Source organism: Myotis brandtii, unplaced genomic scaffold (genome assembly GCF_000412655.1).
Source record: "Myotis brandtii unplaced genomic scaffold, ASM41265v1 scaffold363, whole genome shotgun sequence".
Lineage (NCBI taxonomy): Eukaryota > Metazoa > Chordata > Mammalia > Chiroptera > Vespertilionidae > Myotis > Myotis brandtii.
The window spans coordinates 1,247,879-1,270,380 of NW_005363938.1; the positions used below are offsets into that span (position 1 = coordinate 1,247,879).

The 22,502-nt window shown below is 42.3% G+C and overlaps 1 protein-coding gene across 1 annotated transcript in view; it reads right to left on the minus strand.

Annotated features, from left to right (window-relative positions):
* Positions 1 to 22,502, minus strand: part of PARN (poly(A)-specific ribonuclease) — a 161,607-nt gene that overhangs the window by 5,271 nt on the left and 133,834 nt on the right. Inside the window, exon 22 of the mRNA XM_005871979.2 lies at positions 4,604 to 4,788. Within this exon, the coding sequence (XP_005872041.1) occupies positions 4,604 to 4,788 (185 nt within the window). The remainder of the gene's footprint in view (positions 1 to 4,603; positions 4,789 to 22,502) is intronic.

Here is a 22,502-nt window from a genome sequence, read left to right on the forward strand (position 1 = left end):
TTCTCTCTCTCATCATTGATGTTTCTATCTCTCTCTCCTTCTCTCTTCCTCTCTAAAATCAATAAAAAATATATTCTTTTTAAAAAATGAGAGGTGGAGTAAAACACATTAACAGACTATCAAGTAACTTTCTATTTTTCTTCACTTTACAGATTTTCATAGTAAGCACATTATTTTTATTAACTAAAACAACAAAAGAGATTAAAAAGTGGTCAACACAATAGGTGACTGTTTCTGCTTATTTATCTTTCAACTAACCAGAGTGGAGAGGAAGGAACTCCGAGAGGTAAGACATCTCTGACCTTAGGTGAATCCAAAACAATCTAAAAGCTACATGGTACACTGGAAATATGCCAAGGTATCTACAGAGCGGAATTCTGTATTTGGGAAGATCCTTTGGGGTGCCATAGAAAGTTATTAACTCCTTAGGAAATGCTCCAAAGGGTGGTTTCCCACACCCAGCAGGCGAAGCTCCCACTGGATGGTTTGTGGGGGTACCCAAGCGTTGCCAGGAGGAATGGGGAGGGCACAAAAATGCACTGAGCAAACTGCCCCACAGCCCAGAGCAGCACACATCTCACTTCCCACACTAGGCTGGAAACCACACTTTGAATAATTAAAAAGCTCCTGGCGAGGTCGCTGGACTTTCCCAGTCTGGTCACTTGGGTGACCAACAGCAGCAACTGCAGATCTCATTTCTGACTCTAAGGAGACCTGTAATAGTATGAGGAGATTGCTGCTCTATGAAGATTCTAAATTTTTATATTCCGACCCTATGGCTTTCAGCTTGAAAAGTTCAGCAGACTAGTCAAGACTCCAGTGAAACTCACGGTTCTTGGCAAAAAGTCAAAGGTGTAATATGTTGTTTTAAATGCAAGGGGGAAGAGAGACTTGGAGCAATGTCTCTATCATGACAGAACAGTCAATACAAACGGTCCATGTCTCTGGCATTCCTCCGTGACCACTGCCTAACAGGGTGCTTACGGAACCTCGGGCCCTGGACTGTCCATCAGTATTCTGAGTAGCCAGTCTGCTCAGCGTCAGGCAACTACTGTCAGCCTACAGGCGAGCCTGGGGTTTCTCCAGGCCCTGGGGACACTCTCCACTTAGTCATCCAGAACAAGTGTGCTACGGAAGCCCATCCATTAAACACTGCCTGGGACCATTTCCCAAAGACAGTTTATTCCAGCATAAATGGCACACAGGATTGTTTTCCTTTGTGTACCTTGAATTCTGCAGAGGAAAAGTAGACAGCACAATCAATCTACACTAATCATAATAAATATAAAAGAAGGGAGCTTACATTATATATTTGCTTCCTGAAAATAGGATAGAAACAGCAAAACCTAAGAGAAAAATATTTACTAAGTACATAATATGTGCATAAAATAGAAGCTCCAAAGGGGAGTGGTCATTGGATTTTATCACGACTTCATCATCTGAAAGTCCAGGTTGACAATTTTTTCTGATCCAGAACAACTGCCAGAAATCCTCATGTTTGTACATAAAGAACCCTCTGCTTCCTCTGGTGCAATGTGTGAGCTCTGGATCAAACAGTCCCCACAACCCCCCCGTTATATTTGACTTGGCCAGTTGATAACTCTCTGAGCCTTGGTTTCCTATAGAAATTGAATATGTACCTGATAGAGTTTTTCTAAGGGCTAAACAAGGTAACAAAGGACGTTCCTAGTACAATGTCTGGTATATTATTTAAACTTAAATGGGTCATTTTGTTATCTAATACTAAACTCTTCGTGTACTTTAGATATTACTATGTATAACTAAGGAAAATGGCACTGTTTTGTGTGGGGTTTATCGAGCATCCTTTGTCCCAGGATTGCCACAATACACGACATTCTATGGTCTTACTTTCTGCTATGTTCTCCTTGGAAAAGAGAAAATTCCCTACAAATGAAGCAATGTTTTATGTTTTCATGCCCTCACTGAGAGTGCTGGGCACCCAACACACCTTTGTGAATCTCCTGAGCACCTGCCAAGATACTCTCTCCACAACAGCAGAGCTCAGACTTGATGCCTTAACCTGTCTCTGAGACAGACTTTCCCACACTCCAAACACTCCAGCACAGTTCCCACCAACACCCAACCAGGCCCTCACAGCTCTGGAACGTGAGAGCTGAAGACAGACCCTTCACAGGGGCTGAACCTGGTCCTCTCACTACTGCAGGACCTTATTAAAGTCACCACGCAATAAAGTTGGTTGATTCCACAGATTCCGCACCTAATCGCTAGACCTGCATCCTGCTAATACGACCAGGACCAAATGGACCAGGACCAAACGCTACAACAAACCAACGGAAAAGAATCCATTAAACTTCTGTCCTGCCGCTGCTAGGTCCAACTTGGTGAGCGGTGCTCCAAAAGAAAGCTAAATTCTCTTAAGTTCTGTGGTTCAATTCAAAGTTGTCAAGATGTTTCTCTCTCTGACTGACAATGAAGTACAAAATCTACCGTGTTTTTTTTTTTTAGCTCACATCTTGTGGCAGTTACAGTTTTACTGTCAATGGGAGAGGGGAAAAAACTATTTAAATGATGGTATTATAAATTCAAAACCCCAAATAACTCATATAAAGCTTTCATTTAAAACAAAAGTTATAAAAGGAGCTAATCTATTAATGCAGTCTATTATTAGGTATTTTGATTTTAATATCTTTAAGATTATGCTGAGATAGAAAAAAACCCTGAAATCTTACCCCTGAGAAGTAACAGCTAAGCTGAAAAATTCAAAAGAGAACAAGTTATGAAGGAAAGGAATACAAGAAGGGAGCCCTCCCGCCACTCCCCGCCACCCCCGCATCATGCTCAGAGTGACCGCTAAAAGTCGTGCTAACATTTAATATTTAACATGTGTTGAGCAGGTATAAATCAGCAGCAGTAACAAGGTATCATAGATGAAGACGAAGTATGTTACAGATTAAGAACTTCTCAAAAACTTATTTTAAGGAAAGAATGGGAGGCAAGTAAAGGGAGACACCCCAATTCAATGAGATAGCTCAAATATACACTCCAGGCTTCCAATCAGAGTTTAAAGTTTTCAGTTAAGTTAGGCATCAGCATATTGTAAAAAAGCTTATGTGACATTTTGTCACTTCTTTGATTTCATTAATACTGAGATGCAGAAAACTTCCTACAGTTAGTTTGACCACATGCAAACAAAGGAATGAACTGAAACACAAGTTCCTAGCTTGGGTATGAATCACGTTCCACTGCTTTACTACCTTCCTTCAGTTTGGTTGTTGGGCCTGCTGACCAGGGCGACTGTCATGATGTAAACAGATAAGGAACAGGGAATAATGGCATCTAAGTAGCTGGGCCTTCTTCCCCGAACAGATAATACATAACTGTGCTTACCAACACCGGCTTTGTTATAGGACAGAATTAATTGCTCCATGACCCTGGGCAAGTCAGTAATCCTTTAGGCTTCTGTTTTCTTTTCTTTTCTTTTTTTTTTTTTAGTATATTTTATTGATTTTTTACAGAGAGGAAGGGAGAGAGATAGAGAGTTAGAAACATCGATGAGAGAGAAACATCGATCAGCTGCCTCCTGCACACTCCCTACTGGGGATGTGCCCGCCACCCAGGTACATGCCCTTGACCGGAATCGAACCTGGGACCCTTCAGTCCGCAGGCCGACGCTCCATCCACTGAGCCAAACCGGTTTCGGCATAGGCTTCTGTTTTCTTAACTGTAAACGGGCCCATGATGACTACCTCAGATATTTACATGAAAGAATTTCTGTTAAGCATTAGGTGTCGTGTTGGATCCTTGGCAAACACTCAGTGAGCAGCAGCTATAATTACTGTCACTGTGACTGTTGCTCAACGGGTTATGGCCAGATCTGACAAGCAAGCCCCTTCCTCCCACACTCTAGCCCTGTATAGGGTCTGGGCATGAAGGGCTGAGTTAGGTCATGAATCCTCCATAGCATGTCTGAATGACAGAGAGGATGTTTCGGCTTCAGGTGGGCTGGGGCTCACCTTCTGGGTCTGCTTCTTACTAGCAGCTACATGGACCTGCATATGTTTCTGATGGCAATTCCCTACGTCTGGGCTATTGTGAGGATGAAATTAAATAAGGAAAGAGAAAAACTCCTACTACAGCATCTAGCACATAGTAAGCTCTCAACATGTGCTAATTTCCTGTTTCCTTTGCTCCTTATATAATTCTGCTTCGGAGAGAAATCCAGGTTGCCTGGGTTTTCGTGGGAACAGTGAAAACTCTGTTACCGAAAATAATACGTGTAGGAGTAGGCCTCTGTGCAAAGTTAAATGTACATTTAAAATATGGAGGCTACTTTAAGCACATCAGCAAAACCTCTAACCCATGGAGGAGAGAGAAGATACCAAAATGGACTAACCGTCTTTAACATGCTCTATCTAAAGCCAGGGCTTTTTTTTTCCCTATTCTTTTCTTTTTTTCAGAGCCAGGGCTTTTAAGGGATTCCTCAAATTAAATTAAATTGGTCCTAAAAACATGTGGTCCCTTGCACCAACTGAGCCCTGCTGTACTCTCTCCCACAGAATACAAGTTTCCAGCACGCTGAAGAGCACACAACTCCAGAACCTCAGAAAGAGCCAATACAAACCCGCTGGAGAAAGGTCCTTCTTCATTTTTTTAAATTTCTTCGTCTTTTTCCTTCCCTCGGTGGGGGGTTCAGCACAGGAATCTGTCTGCTCAAACTCAAGGTCAGAAGTCTCTCTTGCCTCCGAGCCAGCTTCTGCTTGACTGAGGCTCAGCTTTCTCTTTCTTCCTGTGCTGGTAGCTGTAGGACTGAAATGCAGACAGTGGAACAACATGAAATATGTTAAGAATAACAGGAAGACTAGCCTATAAAAATATTTTAATACTCTTAATCCTATGAACACTTAACTAGCAATCAACAACATGGGCAGCTGCTGCCTAGGTGTAAGTTAAGACCTTATGAACTGAAGTCTAAAGGTTTACCCATGAGAAGCTTATTCAGAAGCAAGTTCTACATTATGCTTGGATATATATACACAAATCTAAGCTGTTCTAAGTGCTTAAAGAACACATTTTTTAAAAGAAAACTCCTGGTCTCTGTTTTAGTAGAACTACTATAAAATAATAGTCTTGATTACATTAAATCAGAAGCTAGCATTGTTACCTTCAGGACTGCCTAATGGATACACAGCAGAACAGAAGCAATCGTGAGTCAGTTATCACACTGCACATGCATTTGAATACACTTACAGGGCATACCCCCCTTCCTATAATTCTCTCCTATTCCTAAAAGGTGCCAAATTTATAATTAAACCGGCTTCACTTTTAAAGCTTCATAGGATCTGACATGTTGAATTACATCGAAATTATATGTCCCAATTTTTCCTTAAGAAAATATGTTTCCTGAAATATAACTTGATAAAAACAGAGACCACATGGCCAGTGTGAGTCCTGTCTCTTCTAAATGGGTCTTATAAATAGAGTTTTTATTATAGCCCCCAAGTTTTGAAAAGCATATAAAATCAAGTCATTCCACTTGGAACATTCTTCTACTTAAGTCTTCCCTAGGAAGTGAATACTTCACAATGTTACGCTTGAAAAACCTTTGGCTACCCAATTATGTAGTATTCTGGTCAGGACTGTATAACCTGAATATAATCATAAAGAAATAGCACATAAACCCAAATAAAAAATATTTTGTTGAAAAAAAGTGTTTGGGGGGGGAGGGGTGTTCTTAAAAAAGTCATAAAAAAGACTAAAGAGACAGGAAAACTAGATGGAACATATATAGACTGGAGCTTAGATTGGATCATAGGCTAAATCTTATACTGAAAGAGAAAAAGCTATTAAGATAATATGGGATCAAATAAAAAAAATATGAACAGTAGGTTAAATATTAGATCAATGTTGAATAACCAAGGTTGGTAACTGTACTATAGTTATGTCAGAGAATATCCTTATTTAGAGTATTTGGGTATTAAGGACCACTATATATCTAACTTCCTCTCAAATGGTTCAGAAAAAAAAATAGTATTGTTGGTGGTAGTGAGTGGGTGGGGGGTTGTTGGGGAGGTGAAGAGAGAGAGAATGCAATACAGAGTGTGTGTGTACAGTAAGCCAGTACGCCCTCACTTAATGACATCAATAGGTTCTGTGACTCTGAAGCAAACCGATGTAAAATAAAACCAATTACCATGGGCTAATTGATATAAACAGAAGTTAATTTCCAATGGCATCTAATCAACATTATAGTGAAACAACACTGAATGAAATGATGAGGACCTGCTATATAGATAGAGAGGAAGGGGAAAGGGAGGAAGAGAAAGCATGTGTACACAAAGCAAAAAAATAAATGGAGCAATATGTTAACAATAGAGGAATCTGAATAGAGTGTGTGTGTGTGTGTGTGTGTGTGTGTGTGTGTGTGTGTATATATATATATATATATATATTCTGTATATGATCTTTGATTTATTGTTAGATAGAACAAGGGTCTCAAGATCTAGACAGTTCTAAATGTTATTCTTGCTAAATGTTAAAATGTAGCACAGTATTTTGCAGATCAGCTGTAAACTGGATGAGCTTGACTGGAACTCAACCAGGTAAGTGTAGCCAAGTACAAAGAAGAAATCAATGTGTAACAGACCAAACAGTATTTACAAACAATGGCTAAGCCTCCCTTCAAAGAGACAGAGCTTTGAGTATGAATCCTTTCTTCTTTACTTGCTGCAAGTAAATAAAATTACTTTGCAACAACCACCTCTCAGTCTTTAATAGAACACCCCATGCGGCCAACCACTTGAGTTTGGTTACAGTATTTGTGTGATTTTTTTAACCCTTTTCGGTCCAACGTGGAGGCTGACTCGACAGACCAGGCGCTAGGAGCAGGTCCAACGTCAAGCTGAGGTCTAGTGAGACAGATAACTTCAACATTCAATCCCGTCAATTAATTTGGACCAGACTGTTTGAATTCCAAAAATAAAATTGGACCGCAAAGGGTTTTAAAGTTTGAAATTATTTTTAAATTATAAGTAAAAAAATAAGTAAATAATTTCTGAGAAGCATGATGTGTAACAAGGAAAGTAACTTTCATTGAATATCTTCTGATACGGCTATGACACAATCTAGGGCTAAAGTGTGTGTGTGTGTGTGTGTGTGTGTGTGTGTGTGTGTGTGTGTTTATACATGACTAATAAATATATTGTCAACCTATTAATACAAGAAAGAAGAAACCTTGACCATTAACAAAATGTCTCATTTGATACAACTAGATGTTTATCCAACCAACTTGGCTCACACCCTTGGAGTCAGCACCTGTCCCTTTTCAGTCTTCAATGCCTGAGCCCTTCTCCTTCAGAGAAACTCATCCCCTCATTAAGCAGTTTTCACCAACTTAATAAGTGCCTCCCCGAAACAGCCTCCAGTCTTACTCATTTATTTCTACCTACCACCAGTCCAGCTTTTTCCTCACCCACTGCCACTGCGGGCACTCCCTATCTTGCCCCAGACTCAAAACAGGATCCTAATTGGCCTGTCTCTCCCTCTCCTTCTCTTTCCAGTCTCTCTTCCCCTTCCCCCTTCAAAGCCATTCCTTCCAATGCTGCCAAACTTCTTCCAAAGCAGAAATTTGATCAAGATGTCCCCAGCTCAAAAACTTTGATGGCTCTCCACTACAAACCTAAATTTAAACCGCTTGGCATACCATCCAGGAATCGCTGTCATCTGGGTCCCAATCTGCTCTTCTAGCCTTATCTTCCACTAGGCAGCCGAGTTGCAAATACAATATACATTGACCTTAATAACTTCCATTATATGCACTTTCCCATATATCCACCATCTCTTTAGAGCAGTGATGACGAACCTATGGCACGCGTGTCAGAGGTGACACGCGAACTCATTTTTTTGGTTGATTTTTCTTTGTTAAATGGCATTTGAATATATAAAATAAATATCAAAAATATAAGTCTTTGTTTTACTATGGTTGCAAATATCAAAAAATTTCTATATGTGACACGGCACCAGAGTTAAGTTAGGGTTTTTCAAAATGCTGACACGCCAAGCTCAAAAGGTTCGCCATCACTGCTTTAGAAAGTTTATCAGTCCCAATATAGCCTATATTCCCCACTTCAGTGTTGCTACTGCCCATCTCTTCCTGATTAAACACCACTAGCCTTGAGAATGTTCCCCATTTCTCTGCCTAGTGTTCCTTTCCTTACATGCTCCCCATAACACTCAGTTTGTCTGTCTCCAGGGGTCTTTAAGTCATCTATCATTATTTGCAATAAACAAAAATTGGGACTGAGAAAGATACCTCCTAAAAATGAGTCCTGGTGGCTCACTGGGCTCAAATTTTAAAAAAGAGCCTAGCAGCTATTTCTAAGCTGCGGCTTCTCACACACACACCCGACCCTTTCCAGAGAAGCCTGCACTAAACTAACTGCCTGTCCACACTGTGTTTCTGTCATCTGAACCAGCCCTTATAAAGGAGTTCCTGGAATCCTATTTCAACCAATAGGACTGAGGCTTTCCTCATCCAATCAAAGCTGCATAAACATCTTCACCAACCAATCAGAGTAATTCTAATCTGACCAATCAGGAAAGTGTCTTTTAGGCCAATTAAACTGTGAGGATTTGAAGTCCTCCTTTGCATGAGGACAGATCAATCAGGGATCAGGGGCAGGGACTTCTATCTACATAAGCCAGCTTCTGTCTGGCTCTGAGAGCACACTTCCCCTTCCTACCAAAGACTGAAGACTGTGTTTCCCAGGCTGGAGCAGAACAGAGCTGCCTAGCAAGAGGGAGGCCTGGTTTCAGGGCTGCCTGGCCCCAGGGCTGCCTCATAGCCAGGCTACATCACAATTGAGCTGTTTTGCCCTGAATCAAGTTTCCTTCTTCACTGAACCTCAAACTGGCTATTCCTGTTGGCATTGAATTGGTAACAATGACCATCGGTTGACAATATGTATTTGTATATGTATGTAATATCCATACCAACATAAAATGTTCTCAACTGTCATTCTCTAATAAAAATGAGTGATTATTATATGCCATATAGCCAAACTAAAGCAGTTTTGGATCAAAACAGTTTTTATCATACACTGAAAACTAGATATATGAAGTACTACCTTAAAAATGTTAATTTTTTAAATATTTTTAAGATACAGCTGTTTGTGTGTGTGTATTACATATAGACATTCTCAATACATGTATGTTGATAAGATACTCATGTATGAATTGATTTCAAAGGTCAAAAGTCAAAATGAGATCAGACAAAACAACCTCCCATTAGTCTGGGCTCATCTTACATGCAAAATTAGTAAACAAAGTAAGCCATTTTACAAGGAATATGAAGAACACAGTTAAACCCACTGAAGAAGTAGTGACTATTTAAAAAATAAAATGTTTCTGACACAACTTGGTATGTCAAAATTGAACATTAAACCTTGATTAGTATTTATATGGGGATGCAAATAACAAGCCATCTTGGTTATAATGACTATTAGGTCAAACTTAGAATATTGGCTGCAAAATATTATTAACAATGCAGCAACTACACACAAATTCTGCAAGATTCTCCATTAACTTCTTCCTTTTAGCAGAAAAATTATTTGCTAACAGAAAGTTCACATTCACAAGCTCCTTCTATAAAGCCACAAAAATCTGCCTGCCCCATGAAAATTTTCCCCTTTATTTTTTTTAATGTTTTTATTGATTTTAGAGAGAAAGGAAGGAAGAGAGAGAGAAAAAAACATCAATGTGAGAGAGAAACATCGATCAGCTGCTCCCCTGACACGGGATCCAGCCTGCCTGGGCATGTGCCCTGACGTGGAATGGAACCTGCAACCTTTCGGTGCACGGGAAAACGCTCAACCAACTGAGCCACACCAGCATTTTATTTTATTAAAATGTATTTTTATTGATTTCAGAGAGGAAGGGAGAGGGAGAGAGAGATAGAAACATCAATGATGAGCAAGAATAATTGATTGGCTGCCTCCTGCACGCCCCCTACTGGGGATCGAATCCACAACCCGGCCATGTGCCTTCTTCTGGAATCAAACTCAGGACCCTTCAGTCCCCAGGCCGACGCTCTATCCACTGAGCAAAACTAGCTAGGGCTCCCCTTTATTTTAAATTAGGGTATTATTTTTCATGCAATGAAATTCATATAGTTAAAGTGTACTGTTTGGTTAATTTGGGGAATTGTGTATAACCACATATGCACTACTACAATCAAGATATAGAATAGTTCCCTTTCTCAAAGGCCCCATCTCCTAATACCATCACATTGGTGGTTAAGACTTCAATTTATTAATTTAAGGGGAAGGGGAGAAATGCAACTCAGTCCACAACACAAGATCACGATTTTATTACAATTTTAATTCTCACATTTAGGTCTACAAGCCATTTTAAGTTCATTATATACATGGTGTGATATGACAGAGAAAGTTCATTGTTTTACATACCATTATACAATCCTTTTAACACTATTTGTTGACAAAACTAACCTTTGCCTACTAGATCACCAGCACTTTAGTCAGAACATTTTACTTTTCCAAATTCTCAACAGTTATTAATATTCAGGATTTGAGAACAAGAGATCAAAATTCCCAAATCATCCATTATTCTGTACAATTAATAGCACTTTATTATATCTTTTTAAATAATAATGAGTTAGCATAAAACAGTGAGTCACTCTTCTGTGATAGGGTTATATTAAAAATTTGAGAGGGTAGTTTGGTAAAGTAAGATATAATAATAAGTGCATGGGTTATTATTATGAACCAATATACTATGAAAAATTATATATCTCAATAAATCATCTCTACCTGATATAGGTATTTAGTAATAGAAAATGAAAAGATTAAGACATTAGCACCAAAGGGATGCCAAATAAATATCATTTAAACATTAAAAGATGTCACAAATACATAATATTTAAAAGTTATTCTCAAATGAGATGTTTAAAGACACACCCTAGCTGGTTTTGCTCAGTGGATAGAGCATCAGCCCTCAGACTGAAGGGTCCCGGGTTTGATTCCAATCAAGGGCACGTACCTTGGTTGCAGGCTCCATCCCCTGCCCTGGTAGGGGCTTGTGGGGGAGGCAACACAATTGATGTGTCTCTCTCACATCAATGTTTCTGCTTCTCCCCCTCCTTTACATTCTCTCTAAAAATCAATGGGAAAATATCCTCAGGTGAGGACTAACAACAATAACAAAAACCCCACAAGTTTTCATTGCTAGTATTTGTCTTACAACAAATATTCCAGATACAGAAGTTTGTTTCATGTCGTGCTGATGTTGGTCAGATTGTTCTGAGTGTGTCCAAAGCTAATACAAATTGGGCACTAGACCAGTGGTTGGCAAACTGCGGCTCGTGAGCCACATGTGGCTCTTTGGCCCCTTGAGTGTGGCTCTTCCACAAAATACCGACTTCTGTGCATGGGCCACAAAGTTTCAATCGCACTGTATGTGCACGCCCGAACGTGGTATTTTGTGGAAGAGCCACACACTCAAGGAGCCAAAGAGCCGCATGTGGCTCGCGAGCCGCAGTTTGCCGACCACTGCACTAGACTATACAATGCTTCATATAAGCTCATTTCCTTTTTTTTTTAGAAATGGAAATATTTTGTCTGCTTGCCTTGATTTTGGTTTTACTGTTAAAACTGATATTGCTTGTTCTAATTCAGATTTTAGATCAGCCGATTCACAATGGAGTATTCCACAATGGTATTTACAATTTGTGATTCTTCTGCAAAGGTACAAAGAATAGTAGCTTACAGCAAATATTTAAATACTGAAACACCACTGGATTCTATTATAAGATAATGTAACATGCTGACATCCTAGCAAGGTTAACAGCACTACTACATAGAAACAAGTTTCAAAACTGCCAATTTAAGGACGGCTTCCAAAACTTATTATTTCTTAGAACAAGACTTGCAGCATTTTTATAAAGTATACTAATGTGTATGATTCACTAATATATTTTTATGGATAAGAATGACTCACTGTTAGCAGATAGGTCCACAAACGCACACTTCTAACATAGCAATAGTGACAGACAAAAATGACTAATTTGATCGTGGCCCCTTCTCTTCTACATGCTCTTGTCCTGGTTTCAGAAACGTTGACCTTAACCTTTGATGTTGATTCCACTCTTGTTTTCAACTTCATGTTAGTAGATTCCTTTGAACTAGTAATGCCTATGTTGATGGTTAAACTTTAATTCCCACAGATTTTTTTCCTTTATCCTGATTTCTAAACTGATTATTTGCATAAAAATGTCCCTGAAAATGTCAGGAAGGAATTTCTGCATGAAAACACTACTGGGCCCTGACAGGTCTGGCTCAGTGGTTGGAGTATTGGCCCACAGACTGAAGAGTCGTGGGTTCAATTCCTGGTCAAGGGCATGTACCTCGGTTGCAGGTTCAATCCCCAGTCCCAGTCAGGGCCCATGCAGGAGGCAACCATTCGATGTTTCTCTCCCTCTTCCTCTCTCTCCCCCTCCTTCCTACCTTCTACTCTCTCTAAGAATCAATGGAGAAAATATCCTCGGGTGAGGATTAAAAACAAAGAACAAAAAAAAACAACGCTATTGGAAATCAACTGATCACATGTATGGGGGGGTTTCTGAACTATCCTGTTTCATTATCTGTCTTTCTTTATGGCAGCACCATACTGTCTTTACTCCTGTTGCTGCATGCTAAATCTTAAAGATAGAGTTAAGTCCTTTAGTTGGCTGGGAAGGTCATGCCGCTGGATCAAATACTAGCCACCTTTCATTATAAAGGGCTGTCCAGTTTAAAAATTCTCTCCTTTGAGACTTGTATATGTCCATCTGAAGCTGAACATGTGTTTTCATTACCATTTTACATACAGAAAAGCTCATCAAGTGACTTCCCCTAGCTGGGTAAGTAGATCTGAGGTTGTCCTCCAAGTCCAGCGCTCTTTGCATAGCCTCCCTTCCACCTCCATCTTCCCAGGAAGGGACCCCCTCAGAAAGGGTTTCCCTGACCCCTGAGCCCAAGCAGCCCCTCTCCCTGCAGCACCCTCTGCCTTTTGTTTCACTTCTAAAACTCATCTCTGCCTGTGCTTCTTATTTATTTCTTTGCTAATTCTCTCTCTATACCACTAGAATGTAAGTTCTGAGAGCAGGATCTTATACACCTTGCTGACCACAGGATCCTCAGCACTGGCCCATGGCCTTACAGCACAAGTCCTCTGCAATCAGGGTTTGTTGAATGGATGAGATCAGTGGATGCTTTCCCCACAATGCAACAGGCCAAGTGACAAAAACCAAATTGCTTATTTCCTCCTGAATTATATATATATTAACAAGATTTACATTATAGTATACAGTCAACTTCCCCAGTCTGTCTGGATAACACCATATTCCCTACCAAAGGTAACAAAGGGAAAGAGGGAATGTTCCACTGTGCAAACTGACTCACACAGCAGAATGAACTGGAAAAATCTGGGGAAGTGGGAGCTAGAAAATACATTACCTCTGTCTCACAAACTCTCATGCTGAATTCAAATTCTATGAGCATAACTGCTTCTGTATTTTGGGGCCTGCTCTGGGTGAATGAGGCGAGGATACTGGATACAGTATGCCTTGGAGATTGCTGATAACTGTGACTCTTATTTTTAATACAAAATTTGATTTCGAAGAGCAAAATAAACATTAAATAAGCTATGTCTGTTTGATAGCTACTCAGTAATAAAGAACATCTTTTGTGGAATGGGAGTAGTTGGGGGGAGGAGGATTTTATGTATGTATTTGTCAGTACTAGGTATGAAGTTGATTTGCAAATATGAGATTGGCCTAAGTGAGAGAAAAATTGGTTCTGGGTTACAAAGAATCGATGGTATTCAATTAGAAATATTTTGTAAGAACTCGGTTTAAATATATTAAACAATCTCCTATTGGTAACTCACTGTAATTCACTTTTTTAATCCTCACCCAAGGACATTTTCATTGATTCCAGAAATTAATACCAATTCCTAAATAAGGAACTTACACTCAACATACAATTAATTGGAGTTGAATACAGAATACCTGAAATTTTCAGAAGCTAGGACGAATTTTACTTTGCACCAAAATTTACCCTTGATTCTGATGAAAGGATTTGCTAATGAAACCAGTAATGTAATCAAAGTTACAGGAGGAAAAATTACCAACTCCTCCCATACCAAAAATACAACTATTTCAGAAAATAAATTGCTTTAAAAATTTTTCTAGGAAATTAAACATAACCAATCGAACACATATTTATCTGTAGAGAGTTATAAATATCTTCACAAAGGCACACCAGAGAATGGGATGTTAGCTCACGTTGGAGATGGCAAGTAGGGAGAAGCGTGCCAAAGAACTTTGCACAGAGGAGGAAACAGAAATCTAAGTGCTGTGTAAAAGGCTGATTCACCCAATAGAGCCCAGCAAAGTCTCAGCAAATAACAAGCAACAGATTCCTGAAGCAAGCAGATAATAAGGACTGATGCTATGTCAACAGGGAGAAGACTGGACTAGGATACCCACATCATCCCTAGGAAACCAGGGCACTGGCATTCCTCCAGACCAGCAGAGTTGAGCAGAAAGTTTAGTGTGGAGACGGTGGTCCTCTCACAGGGGCACCTGGTAAAGATTGGGAGTGAGTGGGGAAATAAGAACTAGTGGGGAAAGTAGCATCCCCCATATACTGAGAAGTGAGGCCTCCAGCTTCCTTCCGCCAATCAGTACCCAAAGCACCAGCAGCAATCAGGTCTATCTCCATCAAACTGAATCCTTACAGCTAATATCATACTTAATGTTGAATGCTTTTTCCCTAAAATCATGAACAAGACACAGATGTTGGCTCTCACTACTTTTATTCAACCCTGTTCTAGAGGCTGTAATAATACAATAAGTTAAGAGAAAGAAATAAAATTCATAGGGTCCTTTGGACAGGGAGGAATACAATTACCTTTATTTGCATATTTAATTGTCTAATCAAAAAATACCAAATAGTCTACAAAATGTTATTAGAACTAATAAGAGAATTTAGTACAGTCCAATGATCCAAGGTCAAAATATACAAATCAACTGTATTTTTTATATTAGCAATGAACTGAAAATTTAATTAAAAAATATACTACTTACAATAGCATCCCAAAACAAAATACTTAGGGACAACTCTAATAAAGCATATGTAAAATTTGTATGCTTAAAACTATAATACACTGATGAGAGAAGTCAAAGAAAACTTAAATAAATAAAAAGATATGTTCATGGATTGGAAAACACAAGATACTTAAGAGGTTAGTTCTTCCTGAAATGATCTATACATTCAACACAATCCTAATCAAAGTCCTAGCTTTTTGCAGAAATCAGCAAACTGACTCTAAACTTTTTGAGGAATAAACATTTTTTAAAAACATAAGAACACGGTTGAAGGATTTCCTATCTGATTTCAAGACTCATCTATCCTATATAATAAAAAGGTAATATGCAAATTGATCCTAACAGTGGAACAACCGTTCGCTATGACATGCACTGACCACCAGGGGGCAGCTGCTCAACACAGGAGCTGCCCCCGGTCAGTGCACTCCCACAGGGGGAGCTCTGCTCAGCTACAAGCTGGGTTGACTGGCAGTAGCAGGAGCCTCTCCTGCCTCTTCAGCAGCACTAAGGATGTTCGACTGTGGCCTAAGCTGTCAGTCGGACATCCCTCGAGGGCTCCCAGGCTGCCAGAGGGATGTCTGACTGCCAGCTTAAGCCCAATTCCCCAGGGAGCAGGCCTAAGCCAGCAGGTAGACACCCCCAAGAGGGCACAGGCCAGACTGAGGGACCTCCCTGAGTGCACAAATTTTTGTGCACCAGGCCTCTAGTATATATGTAAAAGCCTAAGTGACCTGACGACTGGCCGGTAGCTATGATGCGCACTGACCACCAGGGGGCAGACGTTCAATGCAGGAGCTGCCCCCTGGTGGTCAGTGTGCTCCCACAGCGGGAGCGCCGCTCAGATGAGAGACGGGCAGTCAGACGCTGAGCTGACGGCTGGCAAGTGCAGCTGTGGTGGCATGAGCATCTCCCACGTACATTTTCCCCTGTGCACCTGAGCAGCGACAGGCACAGCAGGCTGGGATGAGCAGGAGCAGCACGGTGCCCTGCTGCTTTGCACACTAGTACATCCCTCGGGGGATGTTGGACTGCTGGTTTTGGCCCAATGCCTGTAGTTCAACATCCCCCAAAGGGTCCCGGATTGCAAGAGGGCGCAGGCCAGGCTGAGGGACCCCACCAGTGCATGAATGCGTGCACCGAGCCTTTACTTATAAATACAATAATGTAGACAGTGTGATACTGGTGAAAGGATACACATATAGATTAATGGAACAAAATAGTCCAGAAATTTTATACACATACACACACTCACATCCCCAACTGGTTTTTGACAAAGGAGTCAAGGTAATTCAGTAGAGAAAAAAGTTTTTTCAAATAATGGTGCTCAACAAATATATATCTATGTGCAAATAATGAACTTGTTCTCATGCTTCACACTGTATATAAAAATCAATTCAAAATAGATCACATATCTAAACAAAAACTATAAAACATAGAAAAAATGAGAAAAAAATCTTTGTGACCCTAGTTTAGGCAATCATTTTTATGTAGATCACAAAACCACAAGTCATAAAGAAAAGATTAGCCTCAGAGAAAAGATATAATTACAAAGTCAGCTTTTCACCTCATCACTCTACAGAGATAAACCATCAATAAGATCTGTCTCCACACCCAGAGCTTCTCATCCCTTTTTAATTCATTCTTAAATAGTAGATATCCAAAAATAGTCAAATATTTGAAGAAAGCCTTTAATGTAAGAGACAAAATTCAAAACAGACCAATATACAGACAGAAAAAATTCCAAGGAAACAGAAACAATGTAAGGAACTGAGGAACATTTTTAAAGCTACAGGCAGTCCTTGCTTGGCTCATATTATAGGGCCATAAAACTGACTGGGCAACCTGCCATATTTGCAAGTAAATAGATAAATAGAAAAATCAAGAAGTAGCAATAAGTATGTTACTACTTGGAAAAATAGGTAAATATAAAAGGAAAGTTGAAAATGATTGCCTCTGAGGACAGGGTGGGAGTAAAAGGGAACTGCTGCTTTTTATATATATACTAGGGGCTCAGTGCACGAATTTGTGCACCTTGAAAGGAACTGTGGGCCACGAGGCTGCAGTAGGCACAGGGGCGGGTCTCGGCCCATCCTCTGCAACCCCGCCCAGCCCCTCCTGCTGCAGCCCCTGGTCTCCTGTCTGCCAGCGGCCCCGCTCCTGCTGCTGCCACTCCCACGCGCTGATGGCACTGGCCCCGCTCTCACCCGCTGACGATGTGCAGTGATTGGGGCTGGCACCAGCAGCGGGTGCAAGCAGCGGCTGCTGCCTTGATCGCCCCTCAGGAGCAGGGGGAGGTGGAGAAGCCCTTGGGGCGATCAGGGCCGGCAGCTGCCACTCGCACCTGCTGATAGCGTTGAGTGATCGGGACCAGCGCTGGACACCAGCAGTGGGTGCGAGCGGTTGCTCCGGCGTCAGCAGCAGGTGCAAGTGCCAGGTGGGACTGTGGCGCACAGGGGCAAAGAATTTGCAGTAACCACCAGAGGCTCGTCTGATGACAGCTACTGGTGCCCCACCTTGGTCTGGCGCCCCCACTCACCTACTCCACCATCCCGCCACAGCCAATGCCCACCATGTTCCACACACACCCCCTGGTGGTCAGTGCACATCATAGCAACCGGTTGTTTGGTTGTTCCGCCATTCAGTCTATTTGCATATTAGCCTTTTATTAAATAGAATTTTTTTATTGATTTCAGAGAGGAAGGGGGAGCGAGAGATAGAAATATCAATGATGAGAGAGAGAATCATTGATTGGCTGCCTCCTACACACCCCATACTGTGGCTCTTGCCTGCAACCCAAGCATATGCCCTGACCGGGAATTGAACTGTGACCGCTGGGTAGATGATCAACCACTGAACCATGCTGGCCAGGTGGGACTGCTGCTTTTTATTATACATTTTTTTGTATTATTTGGCTCTTAAAAACTACATACATACATACATACATACATACATAATCCCAGCTAGCCAACCTCCTGTGGTCCTTCCCCCATCCCAGCTAGCCAACCTCCCGTGGTCCTTCCCCATCCCAGCTAGCCAACCTCCTGTGGTCCTTCCCCCATCCCAGCTAGCCAACCTCCCGTGGTCCTTCCCCATCCCAGCTAGCCAACCTCCTGTGGTCCTTCCCCCATCCCAGCTAGCCAACCTCCCGTGGTCCTTCCCCATCCCAGCTAGCCAACCTCCTGTGGTCCTTCCCCCATCCCAGCTAGCCAACCTCCCGTGGTCCTTCCCCATCCCAGCTAGCCAACCTCCTGTGGTCCTTCCCCCATCCCAGCTAGCCAACCTCCCGTGGTCCTTCCCCATCCCAGCTAGCCAACCTCCTGTGGTCCTTCCCCCATCCCAGCTAGCCAACCTCCCGTGGTCCTTCCCCATCCCAGCTAGCCAACCTCCTGTGGTCCTTCCCCCATCCCAGCTAGCCAACCTCCCGTGGTCCTTCCCCATCCCAGCTAGCCAACCTCCTGTGGTCCTTCCCCCATCCCAGCTAGCCAACCTCCCGTGGTCCTTCCCCATCCCAGCTAGCCAACCTCCTGTGGTCCTTCCCCCATCCCAGCTAGCCAACCTCCCGTGGTCCTTCCCCATCCCAGCTAGCCAACCTCCCGTGGTCCTTCCCCATCCCAGCTAGCCAATCTCCCACGGTCCCTCCCCCAGTCCCCCGGGCTTGGACAGGGAACCGGGGGTGGGTAGCAGCAGACACAGTCCCTTTCCCAGGGGGACTGAGGGCCGGCTCCCTCCTCAGGGTCAGCGGCCAACCTCCCGTGCCCCGTCCCTCCCTCCAGCTGGCAGGTCCCAATCAGCCTGCCACCCACCTGCCACGGAAGGAGGAGGGAAGGAGGCAGGGAACTGCTCAATGGCAGGGCGCTGACAATGGCAGTGTCAGCGTCTGGCATCTGGCATCCGTTCCTTCCACACCTGGCCCAGCGACTACTGCCTCCTCTCCTGACCCTGCCAGGCGCTGGGCTAGGACAGGGAACCGGGGGTGGGTGGCGGCAGATGCGGCCCCTTTCCCAGAGGGGCCAAGGGCCAGCTCCCTCCTTGGGGCCGGTAGCCAACCTCCTGTGCCCTGTTCCTCCCCCGAGTCGGCAGGCTCCGATCAGCCCACCATGGTGGCGGTGCGGCAGCGAGGGAAGGAGGTGGGGGGAGGAGAAAATGGCACGGTGGTGGGGCGCCAACAATGGTGGCATTGGCGTCCAGCATCCGTTCCTTCTGCGCCCAGCCCAGCAACCAACACCTCCTCTCCCGACCCCACCAGGGCCTTTGGGCCCCAGGCTGGGATAGGGAACCAGGGGTGGAGGGCAGTGGATGCAGCCCCTTTCCCAGGGGGGCCAAGGGCCATCTCCTTCCTTGGGGCTGGTGGCCAACTTTCTGTGCCCTGTCCCATCCCCCAGCTGGCAGACCCCAATTGGCCTGCCGCCCACCTGCCACAGGGCAGCGCAACGGCAAGGGAAGGAGGGAACCGCACGGTGGCGGGGCGCCAACGATGGCGGCATCCAGCATCCATTCTTTCTGCGCCTGGCCCGGTGACCATCGCTTCCTCTCCAGCCCTGATCAGCCTGTCCCCAATCGGCCCTGATCGCCAGCCAGGCCTAGTGACCTCACCCATGTACAAATTTTGTGCGCCAGGCCTCTAGTTATTCATACATTTCATTGAAATATTTTAAAAATGTCAAGAACTTCACAAAGATCCACTTAACATGTGAATAGCTACCATACCAATAAATCATTACTTGTCTGGTTATGTTAAATGGATATATTCAGTTCTGCTACTAATTGGCTTTGTGACCTTGAATAAGACACAGCTTCTCAGACCCTCCAGTTCTCCTTTGTCAGCACTAAGAGTGTACTGGATCATCTCCAAGTCCTTTCCAGCAAATATACGGCTTTATCAAGTAACACTTTTGCTCACACAATTATAGGTGCTACCCATTCTTTAAAAGAATATATCTGCATTTCTTCAAAAATGGATTTAGTCGCCCTAACTAACTGGTTTGGCTCAGGGGATAGAACGCTGGCCTGTGGACCAAAGGGGCCTGGGTTCGATTCCAGTCAAGGGCATTTACCTTGGTGCAGGCTCCTCCTCAGCCTGGGCCCTTGTCTGGGCGCATGCAGGAGGCAACCAATCAATGTATTTCTCTCACATCATTGTTTCTCTCTGCCTTTCCCTCTCTCTCCCCCTCTCCCTAAAAAAAAAAAAAATCAATGGAAAAATATCTTCAGGTGAGGATTAACAACAACAACAAAAATGTCTTTAGCCTTCACTTCCATTCATCTGAATTAGTGTGATATTACTGTATTTCACAATTATTAGCATTTGCAAGTAGAAATGACACTTAGTTATCTAAACAAAAACAAAATTTATCGTATTAGTATCTTAATCCTATGTGCTTTTAATCTCTTCGGAAATTGTCATTTTGGTTGTTTCTATTTTTCTTATAAACCAAATCTGAGAAGGAAAAAAAAACTCATAATATCAACTGATCAGGCTCAAATTTGGAAATGAACTACTGTTTCACAAATGATGTCAAAGGAAGAAGGTAGGTGAGGTTTCATACTCATGGAAGATACCAACTCTTCCTCTCTGCCTGGGCACTCACCTTTATATGATGCCCATTGTAGACAAATAATCTTAGCTAATAGAGAGAAAGAAACTGGGGATGAAGAAAGAGGATCAAAAGAAAGCTATCGACCAATGGAAAACATTACTCTAAATTCTAATGGTTTCATTATATTCATTAATTTAAACATCCTAAATCACATATTTAGTCAAATTGATGATGAGATTACATCATTAGCACTAATTTGACTTGTTGAATCAACAGGGTTATGATGGCTTTACCAGGAGAAGAGAACAAGATTCTACCTCATGAAATAGAGAATGTCATTTCAGCTTCTTCAGAACAGAGGACCACCTACCACCAGATGTTCTCTTACCAAGAAATGACATGCTTCTTACATTTTGGTTTGATTTATGAAGAGCCTTCTGGGAATAATTTGTGACTATAAGCAAACTAGAAATTAATCCCCTCCAAGATTGTAGAATCATTAATTTAAGATGATAAATTCATGTACCTCATGGTCATTCCCAAGAATTCCCCAGTTCTTTATACTGATTTCTGTAGCATCATATGAGATTGATTTGCTTTTAAGTTATTTTCCCTTAAAAAATGTGGTAAGGTATGCATGAATAGTCTTCAGACTAAGATATTCCAAGGCATCCACAGTTGATTTATTCCCACCTTTATATGGTTCTTTCAGCTGTCTTTCCTGCTGTCTAAACAGCAGGTAAGACAATAAAATAGGGTGGATACTGATGTAATTATGAAAAGAATGTCATTTCTTTCTGCCTTACCTTTAGCAAAGCAATTAAAACTGGCATAAACTAACAGGAAAAAGCAGTCTGAATGGTATTCTCCAATAAGAAACTGGAAAGAAAGGTATTCTGGGTGTATTATAGGTTCTCTTGATCACTCATTCATTTGCATCTTTTTCTGAGTGACCACAAGGCATCATTTGTTAGGTACTGGAATGCTAATATAAGTAAACAACCATTCCCAACTTTTTCTTTTCACTTCCTACCAAGAGTTACCAAGGCAAAGAATTCCCAAGGATTCTAGGTGGCATAGAAGGCATCAGAAGGCATTCCTGGTGGTGGTGGGAAAGGATCACAAGTGGATATCTGAAGGAGTGGACATTCTGGAAAGAGCATGAATGGGATTTCAGATGAGAGAGATGAGGGCTTGAATCGGGGTTCTGTCATATATTGGTGTTGTGACCCAGGGCAAATTCCTTCTGTGAGTCTCAGTCTCCTCAATTATAAAATAGGTTATTGTGAGGATCAAATAAGAAAACTATACAAAACAGCAAAGGTTACAGTACCTGGTGCATGGTAAACACTTAACAAATGCAAGTGCCTTCTCTGCTTCCTCACTGTTCTATGGTAGGCAAAGGCGGGGGAGGGGGGGGTGGCGATGTAGGGGGGAGTCCATGCTTTAGGGATGATGTTGATGGGTCTTCAGAGGCAGTGGTCCAAATCTTTGAAAAGCATCAGGAAGGAGGAGAGGAAGAGAGAAGAAGAAGTAGAACGAAGGTTTTAGGGATGATGTTGATGGGTCTTCACAGGCAGTGGTCCAAATCTTTGAAAAGCATCAGGAAAGGAGGAGAGGAAGAGAGAAGAAGAAGTAGAACGAAGACATAAACAGCATAAACAGGTGGTACAGCATGGTCGTGATGGCTGGGAGGGTAAGTAAATAACTGGATAGCTATTTATTAACTCATGGGTGTCCAGACCACCCCAAATGCCCTACTCTGTTGGAAATGTATACAAGGTTACTAGAAGACACAGTTCAATTTTTTTCCCAACATTTTA